This window comes from Acinonyx jubatus, chromosome C2 (genome assembly GCF_027475565.1).
Source record: "Acinonyx jubatus isolate Ajub_Pintada_27869175 chromosome C2, VMU_Ajub_asm_v1.0, whole genome shotgun sequence".
Lineage (NCBI taxonomy): Eukaryota > Metazoa > Chordata > Mammalia > Carnivora > Felidae > Acinonyx > Acinonyx jubatus.
The window spans coordinates 17,588,044-17,615,568 of NC_069384.1; the positions used below are offsets into that span (position 1 = coordinate 17,588,044).

Below are 27,525 nucleotides of genomic sequence, written 5' to 3' on the forward strand. Positions count from 1 at the left end.
TAGCCAGCCCTCGACAGACATTTGCGAAACTGGACAGATTTTAAGAGGTGCTGTCGATTGAGCACTGACTGAAGGAGTCAAGTTTTCAGGATTCAGAAGAGCTGACCACTGGTGGACTTGTTAACCGCAGGCAATCGCTCTGGTCTCTGCTCTCAGCTCCTCTTTGGTACCCGGAGGAAGCGGCCTTAGGTGATCATCAGGATAAATTTCAACTGCAACTTCCCACTGGCCGGCAGAGAAAGTCTCCCCTCCTTTTGGGAAATGTAAAATTACGTTATCAGGTGTGATCACGTCCTCCACCGACGCAGCGAAAAGTTCTCGTTAAAAATGCACAAATACAACGGTATTTTCGGAATAATCAAAGACTGAAGTAGCAGTTAGCCTACCTACGCACGACTGCTAATATATTTTAGCCTTCTACTGTAAAAGGAAAAGAACAACTTGGACTACTTTCATCCAGGACAAATGACTTCCTTGGACTGACAAGACATTCATTGTTCTGGAACTTAGCACTTCATCCTAATCCACGAGGGTAATATCCGAAAAGCATTACCAAACGAACTTCCTAAAGTATCCAAGTTACTTTCACAAAAAAGTTAAAATCACCCCCAAGTAGAAATCGTCTGACTATGTAAGAATCCACTCATCCTATTCATAAGCTGTCGTTATAGTGCCTTTCTTTGTGACTATGTGGTTCTAATAAATATTTAGTGCTTGATAGTCCTGTTTGGAGCCTTCTCTGCCCTGTCCTGTTCTTCAACATATTTCTAAACATTTGAATACTCTGAGGACAAATGTCATTATGTAATTAAGCTTAAAGGCATAAAGTTCAGAGGCATGATTCACATGAGAAATACCGTGTTTTTGAAAGAGGAGCAAAACTTTCACTAAGGAAAATTCGGCTGGCATTCCCATAAGTGCTAAAGAAGACATTTCCTGCCTGTGAAGGCAAATAATTGTAATTCACAAGTTCAAGCCACTGTCATCCAAAATGCTTATCTCGCAAAAATGATCCTCTGGGAGTAACAATGATGAAATGATTAACATTAGTAAATCAAAGTTGTTTTAGAGATGGTGTTTAGTGCCGAGTATTGGTGCTCACTTTTCAGTGAAACTGGAAGCAAAAAAAAAAAAAAAAGTTTGCTCTCTATTAAGACCGAAGGACCACAAGGTTTTGAGGAGGGACAGAGAAGACAGATCAGGATAGATATCCTGATCCTGAACACCTCTGGTCCCTCCAACTATTCAACTTTAGAATTGGCTTTGGGCAACTGACCACTGAGAGACCTAGGGGGTGTGGAATAAAAAGGGGATGACAAGCCTTAAGCAACAGCAATTTCCTGCCAAGTCTGGAGGTATTGCAGAATCCACTAGGGGCTGTTGGGTGGTCCAGGGTCCCCAAGCGATCATTTCATTTATACACATGAGCTAATGCTCAGGATATGCATCACCCCGCCTCCCCCATGACTGACTCCAGAGGGTCCTCAACGCACGGGGCACCGGGCACCATTGCTGGGCAATTCTGAGCTTCCCACACGGGGTTCCCCACCACTCTGAGGACCTCCAACCACTTCCTGAAAAAGCGATCACACCTCTTAGCAAGGATCTGGGGAAACCACCTGTAGCTCAGGGCCTGCTGAGGAAGAAGGCCCACTATCCTGCGCATCTCTGTAAGTGAAAGGTAAGAAAGGCAGAAAAGTGCTAATTATACAGAATTCATTTTACCCACGGATTCATTAATTAGCCTGAAGAATGAAGGGAAGTGGGAGGTGCTGCTGTTCTAGGAGATCTTCTACCCATTACCAGATAGTGGTCAGAACGCCCTGGGATGTTCTTTCCGTTTCTATTAGGGTCCATAATGACAGGAAACAAAGAAACTAGGAGAATCCTAGTCACAATGACTATGCCACTCACCTACCAATAAGCACCGACCTGCACCCCCCTCTCCCCTCTTCTCCAGTCTTTTTTTTTTTCTCCTAATGGGAATTTCTGAGAAGGATAGTAGGTCAGGGCCTGGAGCGATGAGCGGTTGTTTTAGGACACATAAATGCAAATAACGGGTATCTGATTTTCATTTAAGCAGGAGGAAGAAGAGAAAGTATGGGCACATATTTTTTTTTAAGCTTATTAAAAAAAAAAAAAGCTCAATTCTCTACCACAGTTAACTCTTTCTCGCCCTGCCTTCTTAGAGCAGAGCGAAGGAAGTTCCAGTCGCCCGGGATTAAGTGACAGATTGCGGGCGCAGAGGATCGGCGCGCGGAGAAAGGCGGGGGGGGGGGGGGGGAGCCCCGGGCTCGCACACAAAGGCGCGGAGTTCCCAGGCGGCGGGCGACCCTGCCGCGGACACCGCCGGACTCGGGGCGCAGCGACGCGCCAGGAAGCGCCTGCGGCTCTCCGGCCGCCCGGCCCCTCTGCCGGTGGCTGGAAGAACTTAGTCACCCGGAGCCCGAGCCCGACGAGCGTCCTGCAGCGAAGAGGCTGGGGACCTGGGGAGGGGAGGCACCCCGGGACCGGGGCGGCGGCGGGCCGGCGAGGAGGGCGCGGGGCGAGGGGCCGCGCGGGCAGCCGAAAGCCCCGGGCGGGCGGGCGGACGGAGTGGCAAGGTCTTCGAGGCGGGAGCGCACGGGCGTGCACCGAGGAAAAAAACTTGCGGCAGGAACTTCCTACCCAGGGAGAAGGAGCAGGAGAGAAGGAGGCAGGGAGAGACTTGCACTGTCTCAGTAACTTTCAAAACACCCCTTTCAGGAGATGAGGTAAGCCGGGGTTAGCCAACCCCGATTGGTTGTGAAATATCAGACAAACCCGGAGCCACTGTGGCTTTAAATGAGGCCAAGGAAATCTGTTTTTCTTACCCCAATACTTTTTTTTTCCCCCCTCTCGCCCTTGCTCCCTCCCTCGTTCCTCCTTCCACCTCGCCGGGTCCCTCTCGGTCTTCCTTTCCTCGATCACCCCCCAATCCCCCCCCCCAACCACCACCCCTCGCCCGCCCTCCCCCATCTGATTAGGCGCGGACCGGGAAGGGTGGGAGGGGTGGGGGAAGCTCTCCCTTTAAGAGGCAGCTTGCAGTGACGAATTGTTGAAATTGCCATTGCAGGATGGCATGCCGCTATAAATTCATTGTTCCACCTCCTCGCATCTTCACAGCGCTCGCGCTGCTCTCCGCGCTCGCAGCGGCCGACTGGGGATGACGGCGGGCAGGACGACACTGCATCCGAAGGGACACGGACGCGCCGCTTCGCTGGGTGCCCGCAGGCCGCGCCTGGCATTTTTTGTTTCAATTTTCATGGCTTTTCTCCCTCTCTTTCTTCCTTTCTTCCTGGTTCTAGTAGAGTCAAGGACACCCACAGAATAAGAAAAGGACTGGGCTCCGGAGCTTGGAACCCCCGCTGCCGGCGGGTCCAGAGCAGCGAGGGGGCGGGAGGCCGCGCGCACCAGTTGCCAGGCTGGTGCGCGACACCATCCTTACTTTTTGTCTTGCACCGTTAGTGGCTGCATTGGGGGCTGGATCTGGGTTATTCCCCCCACCCCCTTTCCTTGTATTTGCGGAACCTCCACAACCCGGCGTCCCCCCCCTTTTTTTTTCCTTTTTTTTTACCCCCCCTTTTTTTTTTCCCGGAGCACGCATCCAAACATTTTCCAAAGCAACAAAGAAAAGTTCGCACGCTGGCACCGAGGCCGGGACCGGCTGGCGCTGCCGCCAGGCCCTCCTCCCTCCGACACTTGACTCAGCCTTGCAAGCAAGTGTGTGTTGTGCCCCCCACCTCCCGCCCCGGTCACTTCCACACCGAATAACAGATACCCATCAAGTCCCCGTCGCGCGGCCCCTCCCCGCGGGCGGCGCACTATGCTGCTCGGGTGGGCGTCCCTGCTGCTGTGCGCGCTCCGCCTGCCCCCGGTCGCGGCCGGCCCCGCCGCGGCACCTGCCCAGGATACAGCCGGGCAGCCTCGGGCTGCCGCAGCGGCCGCCCAGCCCCGCGGGCGGCAGGGGGAGGAGGCGCAGGAGCGGGCCGAGCCTCCGGGCTACCCGCACCCCCTGGCGCCGCAGCGCAGGAGCGGCGGGCTGGTGCACAACATCGACCAGATCTACGCCGGCGGCGGCAAGGTGGGCTACCTCGTCTACGCGGGCGGCCGGAGGTTCCTCCTGGACCTGGAGCGCGATGGCTCGCTGGGCGCCGCTGGCTTTGCGCCCGCGGGAAGCGGTCCGGGTGCCAGCCGGCGCCACCGGGACCACTGCTTCCACCGCGGCACCGTGGACGGCAGCCCCCGCTCCCTGGCTGTCTTTGATCTCTGCGGCGGGCTCGACGGCTTCTTCGCGGTGAAGCACGCGCGCTACACCCTGAAGCCGCTGCTGCGCGGGCCCCGGGCCGAGGCAGAGGCCGGGCGAGTGTACGGAGATGGGTCCTCGCGGGTCCTGCACGTGTACACCCGCGAGGGCTTCAGCTTTGAGGCCGTGCCGCCGCGCGCTAGCTGCGAGACTCCCGCGTCCCCGCCAGGGCCTCGCGAGCGCCCCCCGGCGCACGGCAGCCCAGACCCACGCTGGGAGCTGGCCCCGCAGTTCCCGGACCAGACGGTTCCCTCCTCCGAGGGGACCCAGGGACCCCAGACGTGGTGGCGGCGGCGGCGCCGCTCCATCTCCCGGGCCCGCCAGGTGGAGCTTCTTCTGGTGGCTGACGCGTCCATGGCGCGGATGTACGGCCGGGGCCTGCAGCACTACCTGCTGACCCTGGCCTCCATCGCCAACAGGCTGTACAGCCACGCCAGCATCGAGAACCATATCCGCCTGGCCGTGGTGAAGGTGGTGGTGCTGGGTGACAAGGACAAGAGCCTGGAGGTGAGCAAGAACGCGGCCACCACGCTCAAGAACTTTTGCAAGTGGCAGCATCAGCACAACCAGCTGGAGGATGACCACGAGGAGCATCACGACGCGGCCATTCTGTTCACGCGGGAGGTGAGTCCAACCTGCGTGGGTGGTCCGAGCGCCCGTGGAAGGAGGTGGGTCAGAGGTTCAGCCTTGCTGACCTCCTGGCTTCTCCCACACGCCGCCTGCCGCTGCGGATTTGCCGGAGTGCTCCTTGCAGGATAACCCAGCTAGCCTGCAGCCCTGCTCGCGTGGTCTGGGTGTCCCCAGAAGCAATCCCTGCCTTGAATGGCTAGACCTGCGTAGACCATCAATCAGGCTGGATGTCTCTAGTCTGAGATATGGTGTCCTAGAGGCATAAATAGGATAAGAAGGGACTAGAATGGTTGAGAAAATGTACAGAGCTAAGTGGGAGAAGGAGAAAAGCAAATCTGTCTTTTTTTCTTTTTAATGTTTGTTTTTGAGAGAGAGACAGTGTGAGGAGGGCAGAGGCAGAGAGAGTGGGAGACACAGAATCTGAAAGCAGGCTCCAGGCTCTGAGCTGTCAGCACAGAGCCCGATGCGGGATTTGAACTCTTGGACCGGGAGATCATGACCTGCACTGAACTGGGACGCTTAACTGACTGAGGCACCCAGGCACCTCAAAAGCAAATTTATCTTTGGAATGGGTGGCCTTTCTTTCTTTCTTTCTTTCTTTCTTTCTTTCTTTCTTTCTTTCTTTCTTTCTTTCTTTCATTTCTTCCTCCTCCTCCTTTTCTTCTTTCTCTTCTTTCTCCTCCTCCCTCTTCTGTTTTTGTGGGGGTGGGGGAAGGGGGATCTTCCACCTCTCAGTGAGTCTAAATATACAACTTGGTGCAACCTCATGGGAGGGGCTTGTTGGTTCATCCGTTGTAGAAACTTTCATCCATGACCTCTCATTGTCAATGTCCATACTTCCTTACCGGAACCACTCCTGTGGCATAACCTGAGGAAAGACTTTTCAAAGGAAAGACTCTTTTTCTAGTTTGCCTTTTTAACGAAGTTCTTACGTGTCCACCTTGGTGAATTTTTGTTTCTGGTAAGGAAGGGATTCGGGAGGGCAAGGAGGATAACCCAGTCTTGTCAGGATCCTTAGTGCCTCCTTTGCCTAGTCCTCCAGTCAGGCACTGCCTGTCCCTCCGGAGCTGCCAGCGAAGGGTCACATCCAGCTTGCATGTTTGGGTTTTGGATGAATGTGTTTCTGAAGCCCCAGTGTGGAAAGACCTGGGCAAAGAGTCAAGACACGAAGAAGGAATGCTTTCCCAGGATTTCCCTGTTTTAAGGAAGATGGTTAAAGGGGAAGGAAAGAAACTGATCTCTATAGGCCCGGAGGTTCTGGGAAGAACACAATATCTATTTGCTCAATCATTCAGTCCCCACCTAAATGTGACATTCAGACACGGAGCCTGGGCTGGTTTTGAGCCTGGCTTCCTCAGAGCTCTGAGCCTGCTTCATGACTGTGCTCTGATTGGCAGTTTTAAGTCCTGCCTGGCGGCTGCCTAGTAAGAATTGCCTTTGAAAGCTCATTCTTTAAGTGTTTGGGATCCACCCAGGGTAGCTGAAGGATTTGAAAGTTTGAAATATCATGCAAATGCATGGTATGAAATGGATTGCCCAGAGCTAGGATAGAAGATGCCATGATGGCTTGTAGGCTTTAGAATCACAGGGCTCCACCACCTAATTCTCTGTTTTTACCAAGGCACCCCTGGTATGAAGGAAAAGTGTCGACAAATTTGGAATGGAGAAACACTTGTGGTCCATGGGGGGGACATAAATGTAAACCACATGTAAACAAAGATGCCAGAGGGCAACAGTTTAGGAAGAACCTGGCAGGACATGAGGCTACGCACGATGGAAAATCTTCCTTCTCATTAAGTGATCTAAAAACCATCCTGTAATTTCTCTGCACTACATTAATCTTTGAAATGGAAGAACGTTCGTTTTGTAGCCTTCTGTATGGAGTGAACCTCTCCTGTAAAACTAGTCCTTTTTTATTTGGTTTCCAAGACTTTTTTTTTCTCGTAAGCAATTTTCCACGTCTGGATTTCTTGCTCTGCTGCATCACAAGAAGCTGCCAAGAAGAAGGCTTCAGAGAGTTTATGGAAGGAAGTTCTCTAGAGACAGAGGAAAAAATACTTTTGTAGGCACACTACTCCAAATGAGTAGGTCGTTTTAATAGTTCACTTTCATTTCGGAATACAAATGCACGTTCCATAATTTTTAAAACAAACAAAAATTAATAGAAGACCCCATTACTCCCTACCTCCTCCTGCCCCATAATTTTCCTAATTGCTTCCCAGAAGAAAAAAAAAAGGGAAATCCGTTAGTGGTTCTAAATGATCTGCCTATTGCTTTTCTGGATTTGTGTTTTATTTGGGGAGTTAACAATTCCTGTTTTCCAAGCTCTGAAACCTATCAGTACGTTTTAAGTAGATAAAAAAAAGGGAGCAAGAGATTAATGGTCTATCTTAATGTTAGTAAGGATTGTAATAACATAACATTTTCCAAAGGAGTCTGCACATGGAAAATATTTTACATGGGCCCTCCGTCACCTCCCTGCCAAGCAGAAGCATACTTTTGGTAAAGCGAATCTCACTTAGGTTGTGGTTGGCCCTCTGGTATATACATCTAACTTGAGAAGAACCAAATACTTGAAAAGCATGTGTATTGTGACTATATAGACTTAATTTCAAAGAATGCTGTTCACTGGGGGGCTGAGAAAAATATGACAAGACCCTTAATGCAGCATCCAGTAAGAGTACCTTGAAATGTAAAGTTAAACTCCACCTAATGCTTCAGAATGTGAGAAATAAGGGGACAAGAGCAGAAATCATCTGAGCCCTTCCACCGTAGAAATCAGGTACCCTAAGACCTAAGAGAAACGTTCATGGCTTTTTTTTTTTTCAATGAGAAATACCCGAAGTTGGCACCTGGAACCTACTTTTACAACTCTGTTTTGAATGTAAGAAGTACGTTGCTTAGCAACCAGACGCCAAGCCATCAAATCCATGTTTTGATGGGCTCTGAGAACCGTTCAAATTTTGTGTCCAGATGTCGTCTCTTAAATTGCTTGTTTTTCAGGCATGAAGCGAATGTGTGAGGATATGTTTTCCACCCCTGTTTACTGGCCCGGGCCACCTTGAACGTTGTGTCTGGGAGTCAGCAGAATGGTGCTAGTAATTCATTTACCTGGCACTCTAATTAGAGAAACTTAGCACCAGTCAATTTTCTGGCAGAGGAACCATTTTCATCGTGGAATAGCGCTCATGCTGGAATTCGCACCCCTTCTGCCATCAAACAGTAGATATCTGATCTCCCCAGGATTTCGTTTTGCTTTCCAGAATCTTTTCCTTGTCCCCTGGTTTCCTCTTTTGTTTTAAAATAGGTCCTTTAAAGACAATCTCTTAAACCCATTTAGGAGACCACACACTCTTCTTTAGGAACAAATGTCCTACCTGCAGGATGATAAAATCGGAGATTGTTTAAGACCCCCGTCATCCCAAACTTAACACGGATCGAAAGCATTCGACTGAGAATGAACCAGCTGCAGACTGTGCAATATACAAGGTGCACTCGCTTTCATTAGTTATCACTCTGCGAGTTAATAGGCAATTGTCTCTCAGCTAACACCTCTCCTTATGTTCTGCTCTGCAGTGCTGAGAAATGAGAGAGCATTTCTCCTCCAGCAGCCAGCCCCTTGTTAGCTTGTGACAACAGGGAGCCCTAACGGGTGACCTGAAGCTAGGAGGAAGAAGGACGTGCTGTTTCTTACTTGCTTGCTGACTAGATTGACTAATCCACTTGCACATCTGAGTTCAAATCCCATTTAAAGTCCAAAGTGAACTCTTAGCCAGGGTTCCTAGCCTGTATAGATCAATCCTAATCAATAAACATCTAAATAACTCACAAATGGGAAGACTGGGAGCAGATTAAGCAGCTGTAGTTGACATTTTAAAAAGAAATGTAGGGGTGCCTGGATGGCTCAATCAGTTAGCTCTTAGACTCTTGATTTCAGCTCAGGTCATGAGCTCATAGTTCGTGAGTTGGAGCCCCGCATCAACAGCACGGAGCCTGCTTGTGATTCTCTGTCTCCCCCACCCCCTCTATGCCCGTTTCAAAAATAAATAAATAGACATTTAAAAAAATGTGTTGGATGCCCGGGTGGCTCCGTTGGTTAAGCGTCAGACTTTGGCTCAGCTCATGATCTCACAGTTAGTGAGTTGGAGCCCTGCATTGGGTTCTGTGCTAACAGCTGGGAGCCTGGAGCCTGCTTCAGATTCTGTCTCCCTCTCTCTCTGCCCCTTCCCCCCTCAAAAATAAATAAACATTAAAAAGAAAAAAACAAATGTGAGTTGCAAATTGCTAAGAGAATAGACCTAAAGGTTCTCATCACAAGAAAAAAAACGTAACTATGCATAGTGATGGATATTAACCAGACTTATTGTGGTGACCATTTCACAACATATACATATATCAGATCCTCATGGTGTACACCTAAAACTAATATAAGTCAATTATATCTCAATTGATAAATAAACCAATAAATATAGTGAAGAATATTCTAAAAAATCTAAGGTTCGTTACAGACAATATACCAAAACACACAGGACTTATGTAATTACTGTCTCTCTGTCTCTGTCTCTCTCTCTGTCTCACTTTTGGCGCATGGATATGGATACCTTCTATGTGTGAGGCACTCATTGATGCAACTGAATGCAGCATATGTGGAATATACCTGTTCCCTGCCCAACTGGGCTTATCACCAAGGGAAAGGCAGCAGGTGCACACATCTATCACTCTAATTAAGGAAAACTTGGGTAAATGTTGTGACCAAGTTATAAACAAAGTATGTGAAAAGAGAAGGGAGGAGTAATCAATTCTGCCCATAGATCTTAACATAATGGCATTGTGCATGTGATATCATGCTATCATTGTGTTATACAACCAAAATATCATCATAATTGGGCAGATGAAGACGTTAATGAAAAGAAGTAGTCTTCTAAGAGTAATAACTGACAAGTGGCAGAGAGAGAACGTAGTCCTAATGCTCTCTAAACGAAATAGTATGACTAATTTAGTCAGACAGTCAATATGTTCCTAATAAACAGAGAGGGATTCAGAAATTTAAAATGTGACCCCTTTCCTAAGAATCTGTCCCAGGAAACAGACAAGGAAATGGATAATTGCTATATAGCGTGATGATTTGTATACACATGTGCCCATGAGATATCATGGAAATGCGTTAGAAGGTTGCCTAACCCAGCTGAGTTCAATTTGGAAGAAGTCTCAGCGTTAACCAGACCGTAAGGAGGAAGTAGGCGTTGCAAACTTGCCCCGCTGTCATGTGCAATGGCCCAGGGACAAAAGGGGTTGGAAGTGATACAGCACCCAATATGAAGGCAGAGGTTGATAGAGTCTAGTCTAGAGAAGACGATGACAACTAGATTATAGAAGAAATTGTGTGTCATGTGTATCTAGTCTGTTCAGGCTGCCATAAAAAAATCTATACCATAGATTGGGGGGCTTAAACAACAGAAACATTTTCTCACAGTTCTGGAGCCTGGGAAGTCCAGGATCCAGGTTCCAACCTATTCAGTTTTTGGTGAGAGATCTCTTCCTGCCACGTTTTCGCTGTATGCTCACATGGCCTTTCTTCCAGGGTCCGGCATTGATGGTTGGAGGGGAGAGGAGAGAGGGGAGATTTCAATGTCTTTTGTTTGAAGGACACTAATCCTATTGGATTAGGGCTCCACTCTTATGATCTTATTTAACCTTAATTACCTTCTTTTTGGCCCTACCTCCAAATACAGTCACATTGGGGATTAAGGCTTCAGCATACGAATTTGAGGTTTGGGGGGAGACACAAGTCAGTCCAAAGCACCACACTTAAGATTTTAAGTTGTTAATTAAATCCAATGGGAATCTAAAACGGCCGTGACCAGAAGTATGTTCTGGGATGAGCCTTCCAGCGGGAGTAGTTGGACTCAATCCAGGGGGAGCCATTGCAGGCTCCATCAGTAACCTTCAAAAGGAGACTTGAGATAATCAAAATGAAAAGAATGGTATTAGAAATACAGAAGCAGGCACCAAATCAAGAGATTTTAAAATGAGGTGGCTGAGTTAATTAGCCCTTTCCAACAGAAGGAGTGCTTGGGCTAAGGTTTGGCCCCAAAATGTTGATAAGATATGCAGGAAATAGCGGACAAGAGGGGACATGACAGTGCAGTGGAAGCTGACAGGAAGCCTGGCTTGCAGGTTGAATGCCATGCTAATCAGATCTGGGCTCTGGAAGGTAACTCACTGCCACGTACAGGCAGGGCAGTTACAGGAGACCAAGGGACCACTTAGAAGCCTCAGATGATGGTACAGGCAGGAAGCCATAATGGAAGGAAGAGGAGGAGACATTTGGTAGGTGGGATCAGTGACTTAGGTGACCAATCAGATGTGGTAGGAGAGAGAGAGAGAGAGAGAGAGAGAGAGAGAGAGAGAGAGAGAGAGAAGTACAAGTAAATGAAGTCCAGGTTTCTTATCCAGCCCTTCCATTTTCTTCTTTTCTGGAATATCTTTCTCAGTGCTTTTTATACATTTAGTATGCTTCTAAATTGCTGAGTTTTACTGAACACACCATAGAGATAAAGACCATGCTGCATTATTTGTTGTAGGAAAGAATTTGCTTGACCAGGCACAGGCTATAAATGTAAAAGGTAACAGAACTGTCAAGAAAAATATGTGTGATGCTTTACCAGTACCATGGTGAGGGTGGTTTAGGAATTGGGGCGTTTAGATGCGGGTTCAAATTTTGGCTTCACCAGTCTCAGGCTTGCAACTTTGGACACTTATTGCCCTGAGCTTTAATTTCTCCACCTATAAATTGGAGTGTTTCCATTTAATATCAACACAGGTAGAGCTGGAAAGACTTAGGGATCACCTGGTCCAAATTCCTTATGTTAATGATGAGGGAACTTTGTCTCAAAGCATTTAAACAACTTAGGTAATGACTCTGACTTATAGTGTTAGAATTAAAAAGTGATCTGCGTTAAGGGTGCCTGGGTGGCTCAGTTGGTTAAAACTGACTCTTGATTTGGGCTCAGGTCAGCCCCGGGTCGTGTGGGACTCTGTGCTGACAGCTCAGAGCCTGGGATTCTCTCTCTCCCCCTCCCTCTCTCTCTCTCTCTGCTCCTCCCCTGCTTGCGAGCTCCCTCTCTCTCTCTCTCTCTCAAAATAAATAAATAAAACCTTAAAAAAACAGTGATCTACTTTGCATTGACTGTGTCTAATCAGCTTCCATTCCTGTTCTCCAAAAGGACTCTCCCAAGCATTTCCTCCCCCTAACCTCCAGCTTGCTGCTTCCGTCTTTCCCTTCTTCTTACTTTACCTTTAGCAGACGAAATGTCCCATCTTGGAACTTGGGCCACACCATCTTTCCAGCTTCCCCTGATTGCCTTTCACCCGACAAATCCTACATTCTCCAGCCATGACAAGCTTCCTGTCATCCCCCCCAAACAGAGCCTGCCTTCTACCACCCCCTGATGTATTGACCAATCTTTCCTGGTTGGGATACCCCTCCTCTAAGACTTTCAGACTTCTATTCATCCCTCAATATCAGTCACCTCCTTTGAGACACTTTTGTTGATTCAGATTCATTCTACATTGCCTCAAAAATCAGTTGTTGTAGCATGTCACAATTTGCTTCCTTCTTGGCATATCTGTTTTGCTCACTAGATCGCGATGCTTCCTAAGGCCAAGATCAGATCTTATTTATTTATCACAGGGTCAGCACTGAGCACAGCGTCAGCAGATTGGGGGCACATCGTAATTGTTTTAGGAATCAATGCATCTGGATCCGTGGTCTCGGTATATTTGTATCACCTAGTTGTATCCAGAAGCATGGACAGAGATAGTATACCATGGGTCACCATAATGGTCGGACTAACAGACCCGATGAACCCAGTTTCTCTTGAGATCTAAATCAAGACCTCTGCTATTGGGGATTGCTGTACAGGTGGCCAGAAAGGCAAATGACACCTCAAGAATTGGATGCACAGATAAATCTGCATTATGGTGTATATGTTTGAATAGTACTTAAGACTAGAATATGTACCATGCAAGATGAATTCTTCTATCTTAATCCCTTTTCATAGGAATTGGGAAGTCAGACAGGCATCTGAGGCTTATTAATTCCTCTTCTGTGCCCTTCTCTTGAGCTCCATGCTTGCCCTTATGAGATGGTAATATTTATATAAACAGAAGTTGCTGGTATTTAACTCAGGACTCCATTGGACGACGGACTCTCCCTTAATTGGGGCTGCCATTGCTGCAGGTGTGATGATGGCCGCTCTTCTTACCTTGTGTTGCTTTTTGGCTCCTTCCCGCAGCGCATTTATGCTGCATGAGAGGCCAGTCTCCCAGTCAAGGCCAGAAATCCCATGGCTCCTGCCATTCATTCCTCTTTGCACATTCTCATGTCTTCTTGGTTAATTTCCCCCCACCCCCAGTACTGACCACTGGGATTTGCTAAGGGGTCATTGGGACCAGTGGGTCAAGTGGGATTTGTACTGTCTTCTGGGCATCTGCTTCTCCAGGTAGCATACTTTTTTGGCTCCCTCCCCCGACTCCATCCCCAAGAATAGGTCTGGGGTGCTACTAGTCCTTCTAAATTTCATGATGAATCACAGATGCTGACACATTCATAATCCCTTAAACGGCCACATCTGGTGAGTGGTCACCATGTCAATGACTTCCTTGTCAAGTCTTCATCGATCTTGTTGACCATCTAAGCTCTATTTTTGAGTTAGATCCAATGTCCCAGTCATATCTCCTGGCCTACACCACAAGCCACCTGTTAAGTCTCTGCATGCTTTTCCAACTTTTACATTTTACTAATCTTCCTTTGCAGTGCTGTCTACACCATGGTGATAGGATCTGGATCCTGCATGAAAAGGGCCATCATAACATAACATCCAGAAGACAGGTGGAGGGATGGATGGATGGATAATAGAGATTGATAGACAGATAGAGGCTATTGCCCCCTTGTCTCCTTACTCCTAATCTGAAATAACATTAAAAAAAAATCCTACTAACTTCAAATAAAGTGTGCACCTGTAAATGTCATAAATCTCTACCACAAATTGGTATAGGTGTGATGTGCTGTATTCTCAGTAATTTGATGCACAAGTTGAGTTTTTACGCATTGGCATGAACATCGGATCACAACGAAATACAGACTTCTCGTTCGAAATCTTGGGGGTGAAACTGTATCTGGGTTGCCAAGGTTTGCAATGCGTGAATGAAGTGGAGAGGTTGCCAGTTTACATAATTATAGTTACGAAATTATGTAAAGTATGGCCATGTCATCAAGGGGTTTAATCAGTTGTGCTTACAAAAAAAAAAAAAAGAACAACTGCTTCTGTTCACAATTTTGGCACATGCACACATTTCTGTGGCAAAGGGCCAACTGCATTTAATGCAATTCACGGATAACAAGGAGAGTTGATAGCCTCTAATGAGCAATTGACACAAGCACACAGAGATATTAAGAATCCAGTTTAAACTTTGTTCAAAGCAGGAGGGCCATTTCCATTTGCTGTGACTCTTCATCTGAGCTGCTGAATGACATACGGAGTAAGAAGGGGCAACAATTCCTGCATTTCGTTATTTGAAGATAACGACCCCCAAATTGTGACGATACACATCACTCTGGGTTTAAAAAAAAATGTGTGCAGGGAAAGCCTGTCGTGTCTAGCAATGACAAGTGAGTCTTTGGTCTTAACGTGACTGAGATGATTGGAGAAAAACTGGATTGAAAATGTATTGTGCTATATTATTATCTCGAAGACTGATTATTATGCAAAAGCGTGTTCCAGTTTCAATTTTAAAAGCTACTAATTTGTTCTCAACAGCTGTAATTTGAGATCCCACGGGATGACATATGAGGATACACAGGAAACTTGGGGAGGCTATTGCTGGTTTGGGGACTTGATTCACCAAGGCTACTTGGCCGAGATTTCCACTGTCTGAAGCTATAATAACATGGAGGCAACAATGTAATGCATCACAGCTGGGATCTCATAATCTATGGAACACAATAAGGACCTGAAAGTGTAGAGAGAAGATCGTAGGGTATATATTTTAAATGTTCTTTACCTTGGTTAGATTTGTATGCAGCAAAATAGGGAAGAGTTAGATGACTATGTTGACATGGAGTGGGTAATGTTGGTTATGTAGTAAAAACATCGTGCACTGACTTCCTGGAACCTGCTGAGAGCTTTCTAGCATACCTTGTATGCTAGCATACCTAGCATACAAGGTATGCTAGAAAGGTGTGCAAGGTCTACGTTGCATCTGACTCTATGTCCCAGTTCACCTCAATTAAGCAAATGAACCAGACATTGTTGTAGTTGGGGATGCAAAGATAATAGCTATGATGGAAACAGTATTTATTATCTCAACCGGTAAATAGTCATCTTTTATAATGGTATTTAAAAAAAACCTTTTTCTTCTGGAATTCATTTATGGCTCACTAGGATACTATCTTGCATTTGGGGATGTGGAAATACACAATGTTCATTAATTTTCATTGAAAACGGTGGTCAAACACAAGAAGTTCTGATGTCTCTTAATACTCAAATAGCATTTAAGGGAAAGCTTATTACAGATCGATCATGTACAAAATCCTGGCTTATATTTTCTCTTTATGCTTCATAACTTAAAATTGTCTCGTGATGTCTTTTTCAGCTAACTCGATCATATTTAATGATCATTTTAATGGGATATGGTCATGTTTTTCTTTGAGAAGCTTTTCAAAGCTATACAACTTCTCATCAGAAAAATGCTCCCACTCACTTCTATAAACACAATATATTGCATATATTTTCCGCAGATTGATCAGGTTGAGAAATGCTGCATCGGATGCTATGAGTAAGAATGCACGCATTTTTGAAGACGTAACCAATGAAATTACAGCTGCATTTGGAAATGAAGAGCCAATCTTTCAAGGGATTACGCTTTTGGATTACAATTTAGTTTCCTATTTGAGTTACTGATACACTTGTATTTTGCCACAAACACGTGGTTGCAGTTTGCCCCTGTGATGCAAAATAAATTATTAGGCCGGGCTTCTGATAAGCTTAGCATGACTTTCGGTCAGAATTTTAGGGCTTTGGTAAGCAGGACTGTATGTGAAAGTGATCCTGCCCGTTAAGTGCCTGTGTATATGCTGTACCTCTTTGTGAGAGCCGAGGTTGCTATTGTAACGGACAAGCTACAATCCCAGGACTTCTTTTTAAATGCAGTTGAGTCCCATCCCCTCTGGGGCCAGGAGATGTTTAGAAGAGTCCATGCCACTAATCTGTCTTTGGAGCATTTCCAGAGCTGAACAGGTGATCCCATAAACCTATCCCCCTCTTGCTGTTTGGAGTGAGCAAGTGACTCGACAAGGTGGCTCCTTCTGGATGTAAATTGATTTTAATGATTTCTTTCTTTCTCCCCGGCAGGATTTATGTGGGCATCATTCATGTGACACCCTGGGAATGGCAGACGTTGGGACCATATGTTCCCCGGAGCGCAGCTGTGCTGTGATTGAAGATGATGGCCTCCATGCGGCTTTCACCGTGGCTCACGAAATTGGTATGCAGTGCCTTTTCTCTTCCCTCGCCAAATCAAACACTTGTAACAGCTGCAACGGGAACCAAAATACTTGGCAATTAATTCCAGATCTCTCCAGGTTCAGATGTACTGCTGGGGATTAAATGTGTTTATATTTGCACTTGTAGGGTTAACTGGTTAGGGAGAAGGAAGGCACAGTCGGGCACACAGGAGATGTTGCCTGTGGACAGTGTCATTTAAACCTCTAAGAGAAATTTGTGACAGCTACTGTCCTGTGACGTGTATCCATCAATGACTCTGAGATGGCATTTGTCACAGTTGACTATGAAATGCAGCGAGGTGCCTCTTGAAAGTTACCCAAGAGTCTCCTGACTCCTCCAGGGCTAATCAGTTTTGCACAGAGATTTGTCATGTTTATTCCACTGTGAGCGATAATAGCTCCTGTCAAAGGTGAATAATAGCTTAGAACAAACAGTCCTATCTCGTCTTTAATAACAAAGACAAACTGAGACCAACAGTCCGCAGGGTTTGTCTTCAAATGTCACCCGATTTGCGTGTCATAAGAGACACGTCTAAATCTTAAGATTGGGAATTTAGGATGGAGTTAATTGTTGAAAAATATCCCAGCAGTTAGGAAATGTGTTTGCTGGGCAGTGACCTAGGTTCCTAGGTATATGAGTACTTTAGTATTTAGAATTAGATATTAGAATCAGACACATCTGGGCTCAATTCTTCCTAAAGTACTTTCTGCTGTGTCACATTGGTCTTACTATTTAAATTCTCAAAGCTTGTTTTCATATCTGAAGTATAGGAATAATGGTGCCGATTTCTTGGAGTTATTTTGGGGTCCAAATTGGGTAGGTTACAGACACCAGCTGTTATTTATAACCACGTATGCTTCTGTTTTGCTTCTTAGGTAGCAAATTCATTTAACGTTAGATGTATGGCTCACCTTTTAGCATCATCTTCTTGGGAGCAGAGTATGCTTTGATACTTTTTTGCTCTATTTCTCTTAAACAGATTGAGGTTTTTAACCTAAAACTGTAATTCTTAAACAGAAATTAAAGCTGCTTTTTCACATTCCTAGTAGGCAGAGAACATTTCACAGAGGGCAGGTTTCTGGCTGCTGTGTTTTCCTTGGAGAGTCAAATAACTTCAAATCAGAGATGTAATTGTGTAAGTCAGCACAGTGCAACAGTGAAGTGGAAATCAGTGGTTAAATTTCAATTCTTAAGTATTAATCACGACTCTAATTTTCTTCACTGACATTCTTCTTACTATCTAAGGAAAAAAAACAGCACACGGACATAAAAGCCTTAACATAAATAACCACCTTAGAGCATCACTGATAATAATTTAATTTACACATTAATTGGGCATCTGTAGCCTCCAGACGGAGTCTCATCTCTGCCTCCGTGATCTCTGATTTGTCTCACGCAAGCGATTCAGACACTGAGTCTCCATTTCTTGTCTGTAACATGGGCTAATGATGAGATGTGTGCTACTTTAAAAGACCTGGCAATGGGGCGCCTGGGTGGCTCAGTCGGTTGAGCCTCCGACTTCAGCTCAGGTCATGATCTTACGGTCTGTGAGTTCGAGCCCCGCTTGGGCTCTGTGCTGACAGCTCAGAGCCTGGAGCCTGCTTCTGATTCTCTGCTCCCCCTCTCTCTCCGCCCCACCCCTGCTGTACTCTGTCTCTCTCTGTCTTTCAAAAATGAATAAACGTTAAAAAAAAAAAAAAAAAAGACCTGGCAAGCCTGAAGAGGTTTTTAAAACACATGTGCTATTTGAGCTCTCGGAGCTGGGAATATGTCTTTACCTCTCTCTCATTTATACCTATTAAGCTGATAATGATACAGCCTAATATAGATCCTTAATCAGTATTTATTACCTATAGACGGATGTGCACGAGTAAGTGGGAAAAACACGAGAGCTGCCCAAGGCAACATTCTGAACGTGCAGCAGAAGCTAAGAAGAATTAGCCCAAATGCTCCAGAGGATTATCATTAAGCAGAGATGATTTTGAAAGTACACCAGTAGTTAATCACCATTATTCAGAGCGATGGAAGTTCCGAAAGAAAGGTTCTGTATCTGTGGGTAGGCAGAGGCTGCTTCATCTCACACTCTGTGAGTAAGTGACACTGTTGGATTGTGACATCAGCCATCCGTAAGGTTATGAGCCCTACATCCTGATCTTCTAAAGAAGAGATTACAAAGTTCTTGAAGGAAGGGCTGTTTCTCCATTTAATCCTGCAATGGTCTGTTATCATGCATTGCTAGCATTTGGGAGGTTTCTCTGCAAGAGTATCGCTGTGGCAGTAAATTAAGTCTCTTTGGGGATGCATTAGACTCTCAAGACAACTGGGCTGGCATGAAGAACCTTCCGGCATCACCTTTCCCAGCCATCCTGAATTCCTAAACCAAGGGTAGACGTGGGCAGGCCCAGCAGCCTGAGAAGTAGGAAGACAGGTGCTGATGAGAACAAATGTTTTATTAAAGCTGTATATGTACAATAAGGACTTTTCTTAATGGTACAGTATTGGGCAGTTTTACAAGGGAACAGTGATGGAGAAGTATAGGCTTCTATGCGAAAAACTCAAGCCCAAATCTTTGATTCTATGACCATGTCCTCTGTTCCCTTTAATTTCTTGGTTGGGTCATCTCTATTTCCTTCTTTAGAACTCTCTATAATCCATTCTTCAGTCAAACACTGCCCACTTAATCTATCTTTCTGCATTACATATAGCTTAATCTGAGAAATTTAAGATCTGGGGATAAGGGGATATGGACTTAATTTTCCTTTCGCAGAGGGATCTGGCTTGCATTCTCTTTATTTTCTAATTGCTTCATTATTATTTAATTTCACCTCTTGCCTAGATATTGTGAACATATGTTATAAAGTACGAGCCTTAAAGAAATTAGAGACAATAACCCCACAGAATATTTCCTAATCATCTGTCTGTTATGACAGTCTTGCCTCTGCAGCCAGCGTGATCTTTGGTAATGCCACTCGCTGAGCTGTTTCCGGCACTTTATTTTTAGATTGTTGCATGAAACCATGGGTCTGAGCTAACCATGCTCTGGATTCTAATTCCACTTCATTCTTCTCGTTGTGATTTCTTCCCTTCCTTTTATTAGACATTTACCACTTTCCAGATTGGGAGGTTATATATATAGGCTGTGGACAGTGGTAAAGTGACCTCAGTTTTTGCTAGAGTGCTTTGAAATCTGCTTGAGAACATTCCAAAATGTGCAATTTGCTTCATGCACACAGAGTGTGGAGGTATGTTACTGTGCTCAAAGCATAAGCTGTGAAGAAAATTTCTAGGCTGTTCCCATAATTTTTCTACTTGATTTCTTCTATAAGCAGTAAAGGATATACAGTGAAACCTTGAAGTGCAAGTAACTTGGTCTGTGAGTGTTTCACAAGATGAGCAAATAGGTCTAATAAATTTTAACTTGCTAACCCAGTGATGTCTTGCAATACGAGTAGTATGTGAGGCTGAACATCGCATGATCACAACCGAGCCAGTGGTTCTTGAAATTCGCTTTGAGACACGAGTGCTTTGGATTACAAACGTGTTTTCCCAGAACGAATTATGTTCGAAAAGCAAGGTTTTACTGTATTTGATGAAGGAAAATGCTTTCGGGGTGCCTGTGGCTCCGTCGGATCTTGATTTCGATTCAGGGTGGGATTTCGCATCCTGTGAGTTGGAGCCCCAGGTCGGGCTCCACGCTGACAGTGCAGAGCCTGCTTGGGATTCTCTCTCCCCATTCTCTCTGCCCCTCCCCCACTCACTCTCTCTGTCTTGAAATGAATACACTTAATTTTTTTTTTAATTAAGGAAGGAAAAGAATAATGCTTCCATTAACGGACTTAAAGTTTCTCACGCTATGCCCCACCACTGCGTATTTCTGTACCTAGTGGTTTAAAATACAGAGTCCTATTTGAATCACAATTTTCTTTGGTCTTTTATCCCCTCTATCTAAAATGTTTCCGAACTTGAAAATTAACGTGAAGTACTTGAACTAGCCTGAAGGACCCATCGTACAGCTTCTCTGTCCATCAGGCTAAAATCAGAGTGGCTTCAGTGAACAATTCTGAAAAGTGACTCTTTCCCTGGACCAGATATTAATGTGAACCCTTCTCTTTTCCTGCTAATCGTTTCCATAAAAAGAGCTAGATTTTGGAAATATATCGTCTACTGATGCCAGTGGAGGCTTCTGGAAAATATATTTTGATAAATATAGACCCTACACAGGCAATAATAATTTGTGTTCCTCCTTGCTATGTTTTGTGTATGTAAACATCGACTAAATTGTTCGGACATTTTAAGAAGTTGCTTTAAACTCTCGGGAACACAGTCCTCATCCGTGTGCCTTGAGTGGAGGCAAGAATGTGGTTATGGCCATTTTATAACCCAAGTGTGAACTGTGGAAAGTTTGCAAGTGAATGTAAGTTTACATTTTGAGTTTATATTTTTAACTTGTCAAACTTTTATTATTGGCTTGTAATAATAAAGATTTCACCTGCTGCACACATGGTTCTCCAAAATAATAATTTTATTGATGTTGGGCCAGCTCCCCATATGCGAGGGGGAACAATCTGATTTTATTTAGGCTAATGAAATCCATCATTTGCGAACTTGCTGAAGCTTTGCTTTATCGTAGTTAATTATAAAATGTGCTAAGGGAATCTCTCCACCGTGAAAGACTCCAAAATGCTTCCTGAGCTAAAGTCAGGCAACTTAAAAAGTCAAAGCCAAGTATTCAGCTGGAGGCTTAGGAAGTAAGTGGTGGAGACACGGCAGCCCGGCTGCCCCTGTTTTGCTGTGGTTAGAGGGAGTTCTTTGGTTGCGCTGATGTGTGTGACTGTGCTCCCAGAGATGATTAGATTAAACAAGGCCATGTTTTGAAAAGCTGCAGAGGCCCTCGAAACACCATAGACTGAAGCCAACACACAGAATCAGATGTCAGGACCAACTGTGAATGTGGAGTGAAAGGAAGCTAGGATTAAACTTGGATTTAAACCCGAACGTATAGCTTTAATCAACGTGAGCTAAACGTATTATTATTATTATTATTATTATTATTATTATTATTATTTTCTATCTAGTCTGGAGCCATACCACACTGTCCTTCTTGGCCCCCAGATGAAAGGTGGAAATGGGTCTCGACTCTACGTCCCGCAGCAATGGGAGATTTAGGGTTTTTTCTGTGCCGGTTCTGTGTTTTCTATATCATATCCCAATTCCCATTTCTCTTGTGGAAGCCTCTAGATTGCCTGCCACATGTGTAGAAATCCAAGTTGAAGGTCACATAAAAAGTAAAGACATCACAAACTTGATGCATGATTTTTTCCCCCTCTAATGGTTAGCAAACGTCTCCTTCTGTCCTCAATTGTCTGTTAATATCAAAATTTATCAAAACTACTTAAGATTAGAGTACTCAAGAGCATAACAAAGCGAAGATATCAGTGAGAACAATAAAGTCAGCTCACAATCCCTGGGCCTTTGATAATTGTCAAGCGAATTTTCTAAGCACCTTGCATCTTTTATATTATTTAATCCTCACAAAATGCCATGGGGTAAGCACTATCAATGAGTCATCCAAGAAAGGAAAAAACACAGAGATGTAAGCATCTTTAAGAAGTTTCTAAACGTGCCTGAGGTCAACAGCTAGTATACTGCTAGGGTAAGACGTGAACCCAATTCACTTGACTCTAAAACCCAAGATTTTGATGCTATCCTATAATGGCTCGTTAGTGTTGATCTTCCAGGAGATAATCCTGATTTTGGTTACAAAGGATTCCATATCCTTTGTATCCACAGCTAGCTAGAAGGCCCCCAAATTAAGTTTTCTTCCTTCCGAATTCTATAACTGATGCAACACTTACCATTCATGCTTAACGTTTTGAAATGGGAGTTTGTAAGGGTTTTATTCCTTCTGCATAAGGCTTTGCATTTGAATAGACATGTAGGATCCACTTCCTGGAGCTCCTGGTTCTCTTCTTCAAGGATTCTGGATTTGGATCCCACGTGAGCTGTTGGCTCACTTTTCAACCCCTGGCAAGATCTTCTTACACCTCAATAATCCCAGCTGGAAAATTAGGTAAAATAAAAACATGACCTCATGAAGAAACAGATGCTTCATCCGAGCTGTTCTTTCTTAAGTAAACACATTACAGAGCTTTTTGTGACTTTTTGTAGGATGTGGTGCTCTGTCCCCTTGTCCGTTGGTCAGCTTAGGGTCAAGATACAAGAGTTTGAAATGCTGTCTAATTTTCAGACCAAAGTTTAGAAGAACAACCCAATTTCCTTCCTGAGGTTAATATTATAAGTTAGCCCTAGTTGTAGAGTAATGCCTGAGCTGAATAAGACACTGGACCAACATTTCCCTTTGTAGTAACGTGTCTTCACCCGGTGTATATACATTTTCTCAGATTTACTAACATCAGAGTCATTTGTGAATTTAAGGAGGCAAGATACTCTTTAAGTCTATACTGTGAATATCAAAGATGAAATTTACTTAATGAGATCTCACTCATTTTGCCTTTAAAAAGACAATTACCGTACTAGAGAAACTACTGGGTGACTAATTGTTTGCTATTTCTGAGATGAACAGTATAATTCAAACTCCTACCCTACAGACTTTGCTTTGACATAATTCACCATGAAATTTATTTCCTTGTGTAATCCAAATAAGCTCTTTCCAGATCTTACTTTGTGTGATGGGCACTCATGAGCAAGATTGTTGTATTTGTGATATGATCGAATTATATTAAGAATAGATAAGTATTCTCTCCAAAAGCATTTGCAATTTACATCTTGACTTTTAATAATGATCTCAAAGAACAAGAGGCAGTTCTGAAGTCTGTAGCACTTGGGAAAATATTGGATTACCCAGGTGCATTATTCTCCCGAGTTTCCTTCTGACTTCTGTAATACCTTTCATGTTCTTAGTTCATATATAAATACAAATGTCATTAACAAGTGCACTCACTACACAAGTGTGTTTGTTCCTTTCATTGCCTCCAGATTTGAGGTGAAAGGTTTCCAGCTACGTTAATCAAGAATTAAAGATTGACTGCATGGGGTGCCTGGGTGGCTCAGTTGGTTGAGCTTCTGACTTTGGCTCAGGTCATGATCTCACAGCTTGTGAGTTCGAGCCCCGCGTCAGGCTCTGTGCTGACAGCTCGGAGCCTGGAGCCTGCCTCGGATTCCGTGTCTCCCTCTCTCTCTGCCCCTCCCCCACTCATGCTCTGTCTCTGTCTCAAAAATAAATAAACGTTAAAAAAATTTAATAATAAAAAAGAATTAAAGATCGACTGCAAAAGATAGCCTTGTAAACAAGATGACTTAACGTAGTTAAAGCAAACTGCTCTTCAATCTTTTGCACGTCTACTAATTACAAATACTAATACTTCCAGTTTTAATATTCATACGAACACTAATTCTTGCAAATGCAAATACTAATTCCTCCTTAAAGCGAGACTTTGGGACCTCTACTTGAAACCCTGACAGTGAGTTATCGCCTTCTGTCTACTATCTACGTTGTCTCTTCTCGGTAGGGGTTTGACTCTAGGAGCTTGGTTGAGCTTCTTCAGATCTCTTCTTTTACCTTCAAAACTGCCTTGACTCCTCCTCACTCTTCTTTTCTTTTCTTGCTTTCTTTTTTTTTTTTTAAGTTTATTTGCTTTGAGAGGGAGAAAGAGAGAGAGAAAGGGGGAAGGGCAGAGGGGGAGGGAGAGAAAGAATCCCAAGCAGGCTCCTCACTGTCAAGGTAGGGCACCACATAGAGCTCGATCTGAGGAACCCTGAGATCGTGACCTGAGCCGAGGCCAAGAGTCAGATGCTTGACCGACTGAGTCTCCCACGTGCCCTCCACTCTTCTTTTCTACGGGGACTTTGGAAAGAAATACCTGGCTTTCCGAGGGTGAGAATTGCCTTTCTCTGTGGGTTCCTTGGTTCTATCACTCGGGCTCCTCCAAGGACTTCACCCCTCAACTAACTCTGCTCTGTATTGCTCTAAAGACTCCTCGTAAAATGCATTTTGATAAACCAACACCCTAAGTTTAGGGGTTGTAAACATTTTCTCCACCAAGGCTTCATATGCTTCATTTGCCGTCTTAATCTCTGGGACACATTTGTGCAAATCCCAGCTGTGCTAATCCTGCTGAAGGCTGCTTCTCAGGGAAATGCTTCGTCTCTGCTCACATCTGCAATTTTCAACATCCCCGTGGGTGACTGATGAGAACGAATTCTCACTGGAAAAGGCAGATGTCCTAGGAGATCAGGGACATCGTGATCCATTCTAATTAAACCGTTCACAACACCGACTTGAAATGCATTATTGTCCGCTACGACATTATATCTTAAGTTTCCTGGATTCTGGATTTTTCTATGTTAATAAGCGTTTAGTGCCATAGTGTGTGGTCTCTAATGTGAGTGTCCTTTTAAAATATCCTGCGCTTTTATATGTATCTTGGCATTTCAGGGCTCAGAGATATTGGCAAACCTCAGGCTGACATTAATGTCTTAGCATAATGATCGGGGGACTCACATTTGAAAATACCACAACTTTTGCTGCTCACGGCCTTTAGTATGGCTGTCACGTCTCTCCTGAAGAGCATCCAAACATTCCTCACATTGATCTTCCATTTTAATTCCTGTCCAGCTCCTGAAGGGAAGTCACATGGGTCTCTCTCACTGTGCCCTGCTCCCAGCTACTGGAACTGACTGCCTGTTTCTGTGGGTGCTTAAATGTTCTTCGCGTTGGCCATGACTCCTATTGTCCTTTAGAGAGCATGCTTCTCCCAACCAGCCGACAGACTTTCTTCATGGAGAACAGAATATTCCTCCAAAGATTCTGTCTCTCCCTTGACCCCTAAGCCGTCCATTCCCGATTCACTTTTGCAGATCTTAGAAAATTCACATCTTCTTTTAGCTCTTACTGAAGTGGAACTAGTATTTGTTCCTGCTCAGAATGGCAATCTTTTCTGGTGGCCATATAAAAATTCCTTATACGTATCTTCGGCAGCAGCTAAGTTACACTGATAAATTAGGAAATTGATGGAGCATAAGATTCACAATATCCTGCCAAGTGGCACGCCAAAAGATTCATAAAACTGTAACAAAATATTTTTTTTGTTTTTTTAACGTTTATTCATTTTTGAGAGACAGAGACAGAGCATGAGCGGGGAAGGGGCAGAGAGAGAGGGACACATAGAATCCAAAGCAGGCTCCAGGCTCCGAGCTGTCAGCACAGACCCCGACGTGGGGCTCAAACTCACAAACCATGAGATCATGACCTGAGCTGAAGTCGGATGCTCAACCGACGGAGCCACCCAGGCGCCCCACAAAATATTTTTAAATAAACTGTTTTGCTTGTATAATTGAAATCTTTAAAAAATTATATGTGTCGCTGTTCTATATGAAAGAAAAAATTGAGGTACTCTTCAGGGCTTCTCAAAGGTACTTTGGTATTTGCCACATGGTCTATATTCTATTCTTTTTTTTCTTCCTTTTTTTAAGTTTTTATTTATTTACTGTGAGAGAGAGAGAGAGAGTCCCATCCAGGCTCTGCACTATCAGCTCGGAGCCCGATGCAGGGCTCGAACTCACAAACTGTGAGGTCATAACCTGAGCCAAAATCTAAAGTTGGATGCTGACCCCACTGAGCCACCCGGGCGCCCCAGCCTGTATTGTAATTCAGAAGTCTGAAATTTACCCTCCAAAATCACCTGATGCTGTAATAAAAATTCATATAGAAAGTGTTATTTGTTTCGACACATTTGGAGGAAAAGACTATTGTTTTGTTAAATAGATCCGAATATCTTATGAAATAGAATGCAAAATCACATATTTTTCTCAAATATAAAACCTGGATTGAAATAAATGTTAAGTGGCAGAGGTCACCCTAGGCCACTTTCCCTCTCTCTCTTCTATGCCAGGGGGAAAAAAAAAACCCAAGTGTGAAATTTCCACACAAATCTCACAGCGTTAGCTGATAACGATTCTACGACAGAAAAGTTCAAGAAGCAGAGAGTGCCTTCTCCACAAGTGTTCTTTGCACTAAGTAACTTTAAGCCATTTTGGACAGGACATGGTGAAAGGTCCTGTTTTTTTTCAAAGCTGTGGGTTGCATGAAGAAAACTCCCATGTACCATCCAAAAATTGGACAACCCCTGCCCCCCCCCCCATCTCCTTTTGCGTGTTATTTGGAACATACTTAACAGACTCTGATGCACATTCGTGCTACTGAGGAAATAAAACGTGAGAGCAGGAGGGTTTCCCACAGAAAACTTGCTAGGCTGGCAAATGCTATTGAAGTAAATAACTGTATAAATACCATAAAAATGTGGAGCTTTGGAAGGTCACTGAGCCCTGGCCACTTAATTTCAGCCACAACAGCAAGCAGCTGCTTGGTGGACAGTTTTGTTATGAGGTGTTGGTGATTTAACAAGTTGGCCAAAAGTAGCTGGAATGTGGAATGAAAGATTTCATCTCTGTTGGGTTTTACTGTTGTGCACTGAACTTTTTTGGTTTTTTTTTTTGTTGTTGTTGTTTTGGCAGAATGACCAAAGTCCCTGCCTTTGGCAGCCAGGAACCCAATGCAGTCATCATTTTTCTATAGTATTTTATACACCCTTTTTTTGATCCTTTGTGTATGATTCTATAAAACTTTACCAAAAAAAAAAAAAGCTATTAGGATCTACTTGTCTACTTTTTCAGAGTCTCTACAAAATACTGTCCTGGAATTAAAAAAAAAAAATTTAGGGGCGCCTAGGTGGCTCAGTCAGTTGGGCGTCCGACTTCGGCTCAGGTCATGATCTCACGGTTCGTGGGTTCGAGCCCCGCGTCGGGCTCTGTGCTAACAGCTCAGAGCCTGGAGCCTGCTTCGGATTCTGTGTCTCCCTCTCTCTCTGCCCCTCCCCTGTTCATGCTCTGTCTCTCTCTGTCTCAAAACTAAATAAAAAACATTAAAAAAAATTAAAAAAAAATTTAGATATCCTGGAGAATGTCATTTTATCCTTAGACTATGTG

General features: G+C 44.5%; 1 protein-coding gene and 1 long non-coding RNA gene across 4 annotated transcripts in view; one reads left to right on the forward strand and one right to left on the reverse strand.

Annotated features, from left to right (window-relative positions):
* The first annotated feature begins 2,599 nt into the window (after positions 1-2,599).
* Positions 2,600-27,525, forward strand: part of ADAMTS5 (ADAM metallopeptidase with thrombospondin type 1 motif 5) — a 51,083-nt gene continuing 26,157 nt past the window's right edge. The window contains exons 1-3 of one of the 2 annotated variants that reach the window (XM_027041763.2): positions 2,600-2,753; positions 3,095-4,948; positions 16,369-16,501. In XM_027041763.2, coding sequence (XP_026897564.2) covers positions 3,845-4,948; positions 16,369-16,501 — 1,237 coding nt within the window. In that variant the 5' untranslated portion in view covers positions 2,600-2,753; positions 3,095-3,844. Of the gene's footprint in view, positions 2,754-3,038; positions 4,949-16,368; positions 16,502-27,525 lie in introns of those variants that run through there. The other variant, XM_027041762.2, reaches the window with a different exon arrangement.
* Positions 16,318-27,525, reverse strand: part of LOC113594404 (uncharacterized) — a 57,612-nt gene continuing 46,404 nt past the window's right edge. For both annotated transcript variants that reach the window (XR_003414805.2, XR_008297577.1), the window contains exons 3-4: positions 22,377-22,579; positions 16,318-16,550 (exon numbers count right to left, since the gene is read on the reverse strand). This is a non-coding gene — a long non-coding RNA (uncharacterized LOC113594404). The remainder of the gene's footprint in view (positions 16,551-22,376; positions 22,580-27,525) is intronic.